The 13,257-nt window shown below is 44.2% G+C and overlaps 1 protein-coding gene across 2 annotated transcripts in view; it reads right to left on the bottom strand.

The window, feature by feature from the left end:
- Positions 1–4,064: 4,064 nt before the first annotated feature.
- Positions 4,065–13,257, bottom strand: part of FAM163B (family with sequence similarity 163 member B) — a 97,953-nt gene continuing 88,760 nt past the window's right edge. For both annotated transcript variants that reach the window (XM_075324667.1, XM_075324668.1), the window contains 2 exons: positions 9,467–9,582; positions 4,065–6,560 (listed from right to left, as the gene is read on the bottom strand). In XM_075324667.1, the coding sequence (XP_075180782.1) occupies positions 6,180–6,560; positions 9,467–9,559 (474 nt within the window). In that variant the 5' untranslated portion in view covers positions 9,560–9,582 and the 3' untranslated portion in view covers positions 4,065–6,179. The remainder of the gene's footprint in view (positions 6,561–9,466; positions 9,583–13,257) is intronic.

Raw genomic sequence — 13,257 nt, 5'->3', positions numbered from 1 at the left:
AAAATACCATAGTAGTATATATCCACCAACGCGTTTCTGGTGTGCATCCACCCTTAATACGAAAAACGCTATAGTAGTGTATGCATCAACATAGGACATCAAGTATTTACATGAAAAACACTATAGTAGTGTATATCTATCAATGCGTTTCTGGTGTGCATCCACCCCTAAAGCGAAAAACGCTATGGTAGTTTATTCATCAACGCGTTTCTGGTGTCCATCCACCCTTAAGAGTGGATGCACACCAGAAATGCAGTGATGAAGACATTACTATTTCGTATTAAGGGTAGATGCACACCAGAAACGCGTTACCGCATATGCTACTATAGCACACCAGAAACGCGTTACCGCATATGCTACTATAGCACACCAGAAACGCGTTACCGCATATGCTACTATAGCACACCAGAAACGCGTTGATGCATACACTGCTATAGCGTTCTTTGTATTAAGGGTGGATGCACCCCAGAAACATATTGCATATGCTACTATAGCATTTTTCTGATTAAAGATGGATCCACACCAGAAACGCGTTGATGCATATGCTACTATAGCGTTTTTCGGATTAAGGCTGGGTGCACACCAGAAATGTGTTGATGCATACACCACTATAGCATTTTTCAGAGTAAGGGTGGATGCACACCAGAAATGCGTTGATGCATATGCTACTATAGCGTTTTTTGGATTAAGGGTGGATGCACACCAGAAATGCGTTGATGCATATGCTATTGTAGCACTTTTCTGATTATGGGTGAATGCACACCAGAAACGTGTTGATGCATACACTAGTATAGTGGTTTTAAGGGTGGATGCACACCAGAAATGCGTTGATGCATATGCTACAAAAGCATTTTTCGGATTAAGGGTGGATGCACACCAGAAATGCATTGATGCATATGCTACTATGACATTTTTCAGATTAAGGGTGGATGCACACCAGAAACGCGTTGATACATACAGTAGTATAGCGTTTTTAAGGGTGGATGCACACCAGAAACGCATTGGTGCATATGCTACAAAAGCATTTTTGGATTAAGGGTGGATGCACAACAGAAACGCGTTGATACATACAATAGTATAGCGTTATTAAGGGTGGTTGCACACCAGAAACGCATTGATACATACGCTATTATAGCGTTTTTTGGATTAAGGGTGGATGCACACCAGAAACACGTTGATGCATACGCTATTATAGCGTTTTTTGGATTAAGGGTGGATGCATACCAGAAACGCGTTGATGCATATGCTATTATAGCGTTTTTCGGATTAAGGGTGCATGCACACCAGAAACGTGTTGATGCATACACTCGTATAGCGTTTTTAAGGGTGGATGCACACCAGAAACGCGTTGATGCATAAACTAGTATAGCGTTTTAAGGGTGGATGCACACCAGAAACGCGTTGATGCATACACTAGTATAGCGTTTTTAAGGGTGGATGCACACCAGAAACGCGTTGATGCATAAACTAGTATAGCGTTTTAAGGGTGGATGCACACCAGAAACGCGTTGATGCATACACTAGTATAGCGTTTTTAAGGGTGGATGCACACCAGAAACGCGTTGATGCATACACTAGTATAGCGTTTTTAAGGGTGGATGCACACCAGAAACGCGTTGATGCATAAACTAGTATAGCGTTTTTAAGGGTGGATGCACACCAGAAACGCGTTGATGCATACACTAGTATAGCGTTTTTAAGGGTGGATGCACACCAGAAACGCGTTGATGCATAAACTAGTATAGCGTTTTAAGGGTGGATGCACACCAGAAACGCGTTGATGCATACACTAGTATAGCGTTTTTAAGGGTGGATGCACACCAGAAACGCGTTGATGCATAAACTAGTATAGCGTTTTTAAGGGTGGATGCACACCAGAAACGCGTTGATGCATACACTAGTATAGCGTTTTTAAGGGTGGATGCACACCAGAAACGCGTTGATGCATAAACTAGTATAGCGTTTTAAGGGTGGATGCACACCAGAAACGCGTTGATGCATACACTAGTATAGCGTTTTTAAGGGTGGATGCACACCAGAAACGCGTTGATGCATACACCACTATAGCATTTTTCAGATTATGGGTGGATGCACACCAGAAACGCGTTGATGCATACACCACTATAGCATTTTTCAGATTATGGGTGGATGCACACCAGAAACGCGTTGATGCATACGCTATTATAGTGTTTTTCAGATTAAGGGTGGATGCACACCAGAAACGCGTTGATGCATATGCTATTATAGCGTTTTTCGGATTAAGGGTGCATGCACACCAGAAACGCGTTGATGCATACACTCGTATAGCGTTTTTAAGGGTGGATGCACACCAGAAACGCGTTGATGCATACACTAGTATAGCGTTTTTAAGGGTGGATGCACACCAGAAACGCGTTGATGCATACACCACTATAGCATTTTTCAGATTATGGGTGGATGCACACCAGAAACGCGTTGATGCATACACCACTATAGCATTTTCCAGATTATGGGTGGATGCACACCAGAAACGCGTTGATGCATACGCTATTATAGTGTTTTTCAGATTATGGGTGGATGCACACCAGAAACGCGTTGATGCATACGCTATTATAGTGTTTTTCAGATTATGGGTGGATGCACACCAGAAACGCGTTGATGCATACGCTATTATAGCGTTTTTCGGATTATGGGTGGATGCACACCAGAAACGCGTTGATGCACACACTGCTGTAGCGGTTTTCATGTAAATACCTGATATCCTGATATCACAAGTGGCCTAAATCAAGCTATTCCTATTGCCTTAGTATTAAAAGTGAAAAATATGGTTGATTACAGCTAGAATATTATAGTGGAGGATGTAGTGAGCTAGCCCATGAATTGCACCAGTAGGGGGCATAATTATAGTTTACAAGTAGATGGAAAGTTGCCCCTAGGCCACACTTCCACCTGATCTGGGCCTTGTGTACTCGGGCTGGCTTCTATTATGGATGAAGCGGTAATTCTGCTCTATAGCTTGTCCTGAAGTGTAACTAGAGATTACCGCGCAAGAAGCGATGACTGACCTACCATGACACTGATTCCCGTATATACGGAATATTGATAAGGTCTGCCATAGTGAACGCTGTGTGACCACCTATCTGCTTCACATTACAGCCCCTCTGCAATATATCTCCAGTTTGATAGCTAAAAAGTTAAAAGACAAGGCCTCGACCTGTTTAGCAGTAATATTGTCCTTGTTGCCCATAGCAACCAATCACAACGCAGCTTTTATTTCTCCAGAGCAGTTAAAGACATGAAAGCTGTGCCCTGATTGGTTGCTATGAGAAACCAGGACAGGTTAGACAGTTTTGATAAATTAGGTCGATTTAGGAAACTGTTTTTTTCCTGTTTGTTGCCTACAACGACCAATCAAAGACCAGCATTCATTTCTCAAGAGCAGTTTAAGACATGAAAGCTGTGCCCTGATTGGTTGCTATGCGAAACAAGGACAGTTTTGATAAATTAGGCCGATGTAGGAAACTGTTTTTTTCCTGTTTGTTGCCTACAGCAACCAATCAAAGTGCAGCTTTCATTTCATATTCCCCTCATAAAAAAGAAAGATTCGCTCTGACTGGTTGCTATGGGCTGAAAATCTGTAAAAATGAAAACTGTTTGTTGCACATAGCAACCAATCACAGCTCAGCTTTCTTTTAATATTCTGCTCTTCGAAAATGAAAGCTGTGTTGCTATTGGTCACTATAGTCTATATAGTCACAAATCTGCCCAATTGCTTTAATACTGGTCCCTCTTTTTATTTATGAATTGAGGCTGCCACTGAGCTGAGGAAACCCTCTGCAAAAGGGGTCGGGAACCTGTGGCAGCATCGGGCTCGCAGACAAATCTTTAATAAAAATAAATACTGTATTCTCCAGTTTGTAAGACGCATTTTTCCCCCCCCACGACTGGGGGCAAAATGGGGGTGCGTCTTACAAACCGCATATGGCTTACCGAGGCGGCAGTGGTGGCGCAGGGTCGGCGATACTGCGGGCTCGTGTAGTGTCGCGGCGGGCGCCATTGATCTGCCGACGGGCTGCTTTGAATCTCCCGCAGTTGATGAGATCGAAAATTGCAGCGGAGGCGGCGCATGGGCAGATAGGACTCCATGGCCATTTTCTTGAAGTCCATCACGTCGATCTGCGCATGCGCCATGACCATTTTTTTTAAGTCCATTGAGTCAATCTGCACACGCGCCGCGGCCATTTTCTTGAAGTCCATCGCGTTGTTCTGCGCACGCGTCAATACCATTTTGTTCAAGTCCATCGTGCCGATCTGCGCACGCGCCACGGCCATTTTCTTGAAGTCCATCGCGTCGTTCTGCGCTCGCGTCAATACCATTTTGTTGAAGTCCATCGCGCCGATCTGCGCACGCGCCACGGCCATTTTCTTGAAGTCCATCGCGTCATTCTGCGCTCGCGTCAATACCATTTTGTTGAAGTCCATCGCGCCGATCTGTGCACGCGCCACGGCCATTTTCTTGAAGTCGATCTCGTCAACTGCAGGAAATTCAAAGCAGCCCGCTGGCAGATTAATGGCGCTCGCCGCAGTATCGCCGACCCCTCCGCAAACTGACCCTCTTGAGCCATGACACCCCCTCCTCCGTGCTCGCAGCATCGCCTACCCGGCCTCCTGGGACCTTCTGAGCCTCTCCACCCCCCACCCCCCCTGTGGTGAGTATGGCTCTCACGGAATTACATTTTAATATATGTGGCGTTCATGGCTCTCTCAGCCAAAAAGGTCCCTGACCTCAGATCTACAACATCAATATGAGCAAACAGAGGAATTTTCTTGACAACAAGACACCCCCTTTAAATCCTATAATGCCCATCTCATATGAGTGCAGTCACCTCTATGGATGTTTTCAGCACTGGAAATAGTAATTATTAGTGACGGGTACATTTTTTTTTACTCCCTATCACTTATGTGATTATATTGGCTGATAACAGATAACAATAGTCCGAACTAAATTAACCACCGATAAACTGGTTATAAAGCATTTGGGGCCACCCGTCCTAAAAAACAGCATAGACAGTATTGCATCTTGTTATTGCGCAAGCTGTTCTGCAGCAGCTGAGTCCACTTTTTTTTTTTTGTCACGGGCCTGAAAACTTTCCTGATTGCTAATTTAACTTTGTGTATACCACAGACTCACAACCACAGACTCGCACCATACACAGGTCATAAAAAAATATTACCGCCAGACCCCGAGGATTCTGACGCCATCAATATCCTTATATATTAATTAAGTATATACAGAAAGTTCCTTTAATCTAGAAACTTGCAATTCGATGATTCGGTGTTGCCAGATTAAAGGAATTTCGCCGTACATGTCGATTTCGGCAGATATACAGCCAAGCACATATTATAAAAACATCCCAATATATAAATATAAGTTGAGTTGCGCATAGTGGCTTGCAAAAATGTTTGCGCCCCCTTTAACTGCAAAGATCCTATACCATTGACGGATTGTTCCCAACCTACCAAAAGGTAGAGTCTTACACCTTACCAAAAAAAGTCTCCTTTTTCCCTGCCCATTGCATAAATATTCAATCCCCATTTTATCCTGTCCCAGCTGCGCAAAAAAAAAAAAAAAAAATCCGTGAAAAAACGTATTTAACATCAAGTCCCCTTTTCACGTGTACAAAAAAAGTACAACACACAGCATGTCAACATTTATGGGGACCAAAAAATGAACCGTTATTTGTACCGCCATCTTTTTTGCTTGCCGTGACGTATTTTATATTTTTTTTCCGGTCTGTCGTATATAAATACATTCATGGTTAAAAAAAACACTTAGTTGATAATTCACGAGATAGAAGCATGAACTGGAACAACGTTGCACTGTGCGTTATTTTGGGGGATTTTTTTGCACATTATTAACCACTAGGGGGTGACAAAGTTTTCCCAAAAAAATTTCAAAGGTCCGGTTTCAGGATATAAAAAAAGAAGCAAAAAAAAAACCAGACGCCAGTGATGATGACGTAAAGAATAGTGGTACTGAGCAAAGCCAGACATGCCGTGGACAGAGGAGGTGGCGGTGTCACACCAGATAATGGCGCAGACATGCCGAGGGTAAAGGAGGCGGCGGTGTCACTCCGGATAATAACCCACACATGCCGAGGAGAGAAAAGGCGGAGGTGTCACACCTGGAAATGGCGCAATCATACATCCGTGCTGATACTGCGGCTCCGGGAAAAAGCCTCCCTCATGGCGGACAGGCGGTTGGGATTGAGCACCTGCAAATTGCTCAGATTAACCGGTAGTTCGATTTCTTCCTGGCTGATCGTCTTGTAGGTGATGCGGTCGCCTCCATTTCGGATCTCGTCCGGTGGGTGCAGGAGGAAAGCTGGCGGGTCATTGTGTGAGCAGCCCTGGCATACGCTCCGGCAGTGCTGATGCTTCTTGTAGGGGGAAGCGTAGATGGACGGGCCATTGGCTAAGACTACATTTCGGTTGCAATGCACCGGTGGGAATCGAGAGTGGACGGCAAAATCTGGCTCTTCCTCATCCTCTTCCGAGTCCTCCTTCTTGCAGCAATAATACTGAAAATCAAACACAACATAATGAACATTAAGAAACGGGAGAGATTCTCATTTATTACAGTTCGGAATCACTAAGGACAAGCTCTCCCGAAACACTGCAACCTCAGAGCTCATGTGCCTAACATCAGAAGACAAATAACCTACAACGAGACGCTTCACCATGATATAATCCATACATATCTACACAAAAGCTGAGCCCCTTTACACATTACATCACTGACCCTGAGCTACCTCCTGTATTATACTCCAGAGCTGCGCTCACTATTCTGCTGGTGCAGTCACTGTGTACATACATTACTGATCCTGAGTTACCTCCTGTATTATACTCCAGAGCTGCACTCACTATTCTGCTGGTGCAGTCACTGTGTACATACATTACTGATCCTGAGTTACCTCCTGTATTATACTCCAGAGCTGCACTCACTATTCTGCTGGTGCATTCACTGTGTACATACATTACATTACTGATCCTGAGTTACCTCCTGTATTATACTCCAGAGCTGCACTCACTATTCTGCTGGTGCAGTCACTGTGTACATACATTACATTACTGATTCTGAGTTACCGCCTGTATTATACTCCAGAGCTGCACTCACTATTCTGCTGGTGCAGTCACTGTGTACATACATTACATTACTGATCCTGAGTTACCTCCTGTATTATACTCCAGAGCTGCACTCACTATTCTGCTGGTGCAGTCACTGTGTACATACATTACTGATCCTGAGTTACCTCCTGTATTATACTCCAGAGCTGCACTCACTATTCTGCTGGTGCAGTCACTGTGTACATACAGTGCCTACAAGTAGTATACAACCCCCTGCAGATTTCGCAGGTTTACACATTCGGAATTAACTTGGCATTGTGACATTTGGACTGTAGATCAGCCTGGAAGTGTGAAATGCAGCAAAAAAGAATGTTATTTCTTTTTTTTAAATTGTGAAAAGTTTATTCAGAGGTCATTTATTATTCAACCCCTCAAACCACCAGAATTTTGTTTGGTTCCACTAAAGTATTAAGAGGTATTTCAGGCACAAAGAACAATGAGCTTCACATGTTTGGATTAATTATCTCTTTTTCCAGCCTTTTCTGACTAATTAAGACCCTCCCCAAACTTGTGAACAGCACTCATACATGGTCAACATGGGAAAGACAAAGGAGCATTCCAAGGCCATCAGAGACAAGATCGTGGAGGGTCACAAGGCTGGCAAGGGGTACAAAACCCTCTCCAAGGAGTTGGGCCTACCTGTCTCCACTGTTGGGAGCATCATCCGGAAGTGGAAGGCTTATGGAGCTACTGTTAGCCTTCCACGGCCTGGACAGCCTTTGAAAGTTTCCACCCGTGCCGAGGCCAGGCTTGTCCGAAGAGTCAAGGCTAACCCAAGGACAACAAGGAAGGAGCTCCGGGAAGATCTCATGGCAGTGGGGACATTGGTTTCAGTCAATACCATAAGTAACGTACTCCACCGCAATGGTCTCCGTTCCAGACGAGCCCGTAAGGTACCTTTACTTTCAAAGCGTCATGTCAAGGCTCGACTACAGTTTGCTCATGATCACTTGGAGGACTCTGAGACAGACTGGTTCAAGGTTCTCTGGTCTGATGAGACCAAGATCGAGATCTTTGGTGCCAACCACACACGTGACGTTTGGAGACTGGATGGCACTGCATACGACCCCAAGAATACCATCCCTACAGTCAAGCATGGTGGTGGCAGCATCATGCTGTGGGGCTGTTACTCAGCCAAGGGGCATGGCCATCTGGTCCGCATCCATGGGAAGATGGATAGCACGGCCTACCTGGAGATTTTGGCCAAGAACCTCCGCTCCTCCATCAAGGATCTTAAGATGGGTCGTCATTTCATCTTCCAACAAGACAACGACCCAAAGCACACAGCCAAGAAAACCAAGGCCTGGTTCAAGAGGGAAAAAATCAAGGTGTTGCAGTGGCCTAGTCAGTCTCCTGACCTTAACCCAATTGAAAACTTGTGGAAGGAGCTCAAGATTAAAGTCCACATGAGACACCCAAAGAACCTAGATAACTTGGAGAAGATCTGCATGGAGGAGTGGGCCAAGATAACTCCAGAGACCTGTGCCGGCCTGATCAGGTCTCATAAAAGACGATTATTAGCTGTAATTGCAAACAAGGGTTATTCTACAAAATATTAAACCTAGGGGTTGAATAATAATTGACCCACACTTTTATGTTGAAAATTTATTAAAATTTAACTGAGCAACATAACTTGTTGGTTTGTAAGATTTATGCATCTGTTAATAAATCCTGCTCTTGTTTGAAGTTTGCAGGCTCTAACTTATTTGCATCTTATCAAACCTGCTAAATCTGCAGGGGGTTGAAGACTACTTGTAGGCACTGTACATTACATTACTGATCCTGAGTTACCTCCTGTATTATACTCCAGAGCTGCACTCGCTATTCTGCTGGTGCAGTTACTGTGTACATACATTACATTACTGATCCTGAGTTACCTCCTGTATTATACTCCAGAGCTGCACTCACTATTCTGCTGGTGCAGTCACTGTGTACATACATTACTGATCCTGAGTTACCTCCTGTATTATACTCCAGAGCTGCACTCACTATTCTGCTGGTGCAGTCACTGTGTACATACATTACTGATCCTGAGTTACCTCCTGTATTATACTCCAGAGCTGCACTCACTATTCTGCTGGTGCAGTCACTGTGTACATGCATTACTGATCCTGAGTTACCTCCTGTACTATACTCCAGAGCTGCACTCACTATTCTGCTGGTGCAGTTACTGTGTACATACCTTACTGATCCTGTGTTACCTCCTGTATTATACTCCAGAGCTGCGCTCACTATTCTGCTGGTGCAGTCACTGTGTACATACATTACTGATCCTGAGTTACCGCCTGTATCATCTTACCTGTAGCCGGCAATAGCAGAGAACGGCAATAATGCAGAGAAGGATAACAGTCGCTAATATTCCACCGGTGATGACCACAGTCCCGGCTGTCATTCGACCGTCTCTCCATTAACCACCTAGGAGATGGAGAGACATGGTGGGTAGATCATATGACACAGAACACATTGTCCTGACCGGCGGGTGACAGAATCTTAACCTGCTTTTTCTAATATAGAAAGACAAAACACAAAAACGTAATGGTCATTTTCTGACGACGAGGTCTCTTTAAGAAGAGGCAATGATACTCAATAGAACATTGTAATGAGTCCTCCTCACACATTCGGAGGTTCCTGTTCTGCCCGGACGTGGTACAAGCTCGGAATGGCCTTTGCATGAAGATGTATTTGTTCTCCATCTGAATTGTAGATTAAGGAGATTAATATCCATTCTATTATCAATCTTATGCAGATGTAAGAATCTGCGACCAAGGATCAATCAAGAATATCATCCCACTGATTAATGGTCTCCGGGAGCTGTGATGTCCTTCCTGAAGAACAGCTCACTCTGCCAGGAAAGACTCCTGGGCCAAACACAATGGTTCCACAAGGGAACCGAAACAAGAGAAGGACCTCCTAACAGGTTTATGGAAGTTGTCATTCCAGAAGAAAAGACCCCACACGTAAAACAAACTCCACTGCATGGCCAAACCTAGTCATAGAGGTAGATCGAGGGTCACAGACTTCAAAAGGGTCCACCAACAATCCAATGAATTGGCTTTGGGTTTCCCTCTTAACTATTCATTATTCCATCCATCGCTAACAAAATTCTGGAAGAATGCATCATCACATTGTATCCACATGTAGGAATGTCCCAAGAGGTTTGTGACCTTGTAAATGGAAGGCTCTCCTTATACTACCGTAAATGCTAGACCGTGAGGACACGGCAACCCTTGACTTAAAGCCTAAAAACTCAATTTCTTCAATGTTTCACCGGGTAAATGTTGTACATGAAAAACGGAAAAGACAACTACCGAGAAGCATAGCCACTTTCTTAATTTTAGGGAACACCAATAAAGTCCTTCAAGGTGGTCTCCTCTACCTTGGTCTTTTGAATCAAGACTACAGAGGTTGGCCAGTTTATGACACCTGAGGTCTTTTGAGTCATGTCCATCCATATACTGGCCAAACTAGCCCTCCACACTACCAGAGAATTCTTCGGTGGACCAAGACTTTGGCACAATAATGAAGCCTCTAGATGTTCAGCACTATCTTAATTAAAGGGCACACCAATAAAGTCCTTCAAGGTGATCTCCTTTACCTTGGTCTTTTGAATCAAGCCTAAAGAGGTTGGCCACTTTATGACACCTGAGGTCTTTGGAGTCATGTCCATCCACATACCACGCAAACTGGCCTACCACACTACCAGAGAATTCTCCGGTGGACCAAGACTTTGGCACAATAATGAAGCCTCTAGATGTTCAGCACTATCTTAATTAAAGGGCACACCAATAAAGTCCTACAAGGTGGTCTACTTCACCTTGGTCTTTTGAATCAAGACTACAGAGGTTGGCCAGTTTATGACACCTGAGGTCTTTGGAGTCCTGTCCATCCGCCTACTACCCAAACTGGCCCACCAGATGATTCTCCGGTGAACTAAAACTTTGGCACAATAATGAAGCCTCCAGATGTTCAGTAGAAGATAATCCGACCTGGAGGTGAAGATAGAGCTATTAATTGATCACTTGAATCTAGTTCTTCTGGGTTTACAAATAAGATCGAAGGTTGGTCTGTTGAAAAATTTGTTCTGGGACCCAAGGAACCCTAGTTTGACACTGAGACAACCCATCAAATAATAGTGTGTACTGTGCTCAAACATGCAACCCAAGCCTCCAGAAGATGTCGTCAGACGTAGAGATGATTTGGCCAAAAAAGCATGTAACAATAATTTGCAAAAAAAATATTTTTGTAGGATATCGTGAAATAAAAGAATTTGGCCAACTGAAAGGTGAATCCTAGCAGAAACTCTATAAAATATCTCATCATAAGCTCGTCTCCAGCTTAAGCAAGACATCATCTCCTCTGCCAAAAGAACTGGCTAATTCTCCTCTTGATGAATGCTTTCCTGAGCGTCCACTGGCTTCATCCATGCGTGATATATAGACTCTCCTGCGTCATGGTGGTCCAAGCCTGTTTACTTCTCTCCTTAAGTCTCAGCTACTACTTGCCAGGGCTGCATTCAGCTTGTAATATTGGCATACTGTGCGTAGGGAAGGACAAGATGAACCAAGCAGTCCTTGGCAATCGTAAGGGAAGGTCCACATCTGCTATTATGGGAGCAGACAATGGTCCCTGTGTGCAGCCTGACGTCCACAGACCGTCTATAATTTCCCAACGCTATTTTTAATATTGGATTTCTGTCTCTAAACTAAAAAAGAAATGAGTCTAATGCTTTCAGCAGGTTTTTCAGCTTGGGGCGGTCAAGAAACTCGACTCACCGTCCACTCCACGTAATGTGAAATGACTTACAGATTGCAGGTAATTACAGATAATCTCCCAAGAGGGTAGAATGTCCTCTATTGCGTCCTAAGAGTCCCTCCAGTACCTCTCTCGATTATGCAACAGCTCATTAATCCATAAAGCACTGACTTTTTATACTGCTGATAAACTTGTGAAGGGATTGGCTAGTGGATCTGTTACACACCTTGAAGGGCTAGTGGATCTGTTACACACCTTGAAGGGCTAGTGATTCTGTTACTGACCTTCAAGGCCCAGTGGTTGTTTCACATCTTGAAGGGCCAGTGAATTTGTTACACACCTTGAAAGTCCAATAGGTCTGGTTACACACCTTGAAGGGCAAATAGGTCTGGTTACAAACCTTGAAGGTCTTGTGGGCCTTGTAAGACCAGTGGGTCTATTACATACCTTGAAGGGCCAAAAGGTCTGGTTACACACCTTGAAGGGCAAATAGGTCTGGTTACAAACCTTGAAGGTCTTGTGGGCCTTGTAAGATCAGTGGGTCTATTACACACCTTGAAGGGCCAATAGGTCTGGTTATACATCTTGAAAATCCAATAGGTCCGGTTGCACACCTTAAAAGGCCAATAAGACTGGTTACACAACTTGTAGGGCCAATAGGTCTGGTTACACACCTTGAAAGGCCAACAGGTCTGGCTACACGACTTGAAAGGCCAATAGGTCTGGTTGCACACCTTGAAAGGCCAATAGGTCTGTTTACACACCTTGAAAGGCCAATAGGTCTGGTTACACACCTTAAAGAGCTAGTGGGTTATTACACATTATGAAGGGCCAGAAGGTCTATTACACCCCTCAAAGGGCTATTGGATCATTACACACCTTGGAGAGCCAGTGGGCCTGTTACAGTCTTTGCCAGGTTTGAGAGTTGGATTTCAGCAGTCTCAGATCCTGCTCACGACCTCATATGGTGACACTTTCTCCCTTGCTGTTCTTACTTCATTGTGGCCTTCTGCTACGACCCTTCTGGTTTGACACCTATGTAAAGAAGGAGCTGCTGTGGAGTCCTTGGTGTTTTCCTAATTCGCTTAATTTCTTAATCTGATTCTCATCTCCACCTTGTTTCCAACTATGCCCCTGCCCAGGGTAAGCACTATCATGGTCCTAAATCTTGACAATGTTCTTGGTTTCTTCTCGGTCTGTTGTGTTTTGGACAGCTCTCCTGGAGACGATTCTTGACTGCGCTATCAGTCTTAATACATCCAATTTGTGACTATCCTAGGAACCATGTAGATGGAGAAACTTGGCACTCAACATCAAAGTGACTAGTGGTTTTTATTG

This window comes from Anomaloglossus baeobatrachus, chromosome 9 (assembly GCF_048569485.1).
Source record: "Anomaloglossus baeobatrachus isolate aAnoBae1 chromosome 9, aAnoBae1.hap1, whole genome shotgun sequence".
NCBI lineage: Eukaryota > Metazoa > Chordata > Amphibia > Anura > Aromobatidae > Anomaloglossus > Anomaloglossus baeobatrachus.
Note: the sequence above shows the minus strand (reverse complement) of the source record. Positions and strands in the feature narration are given on the sequence as shown.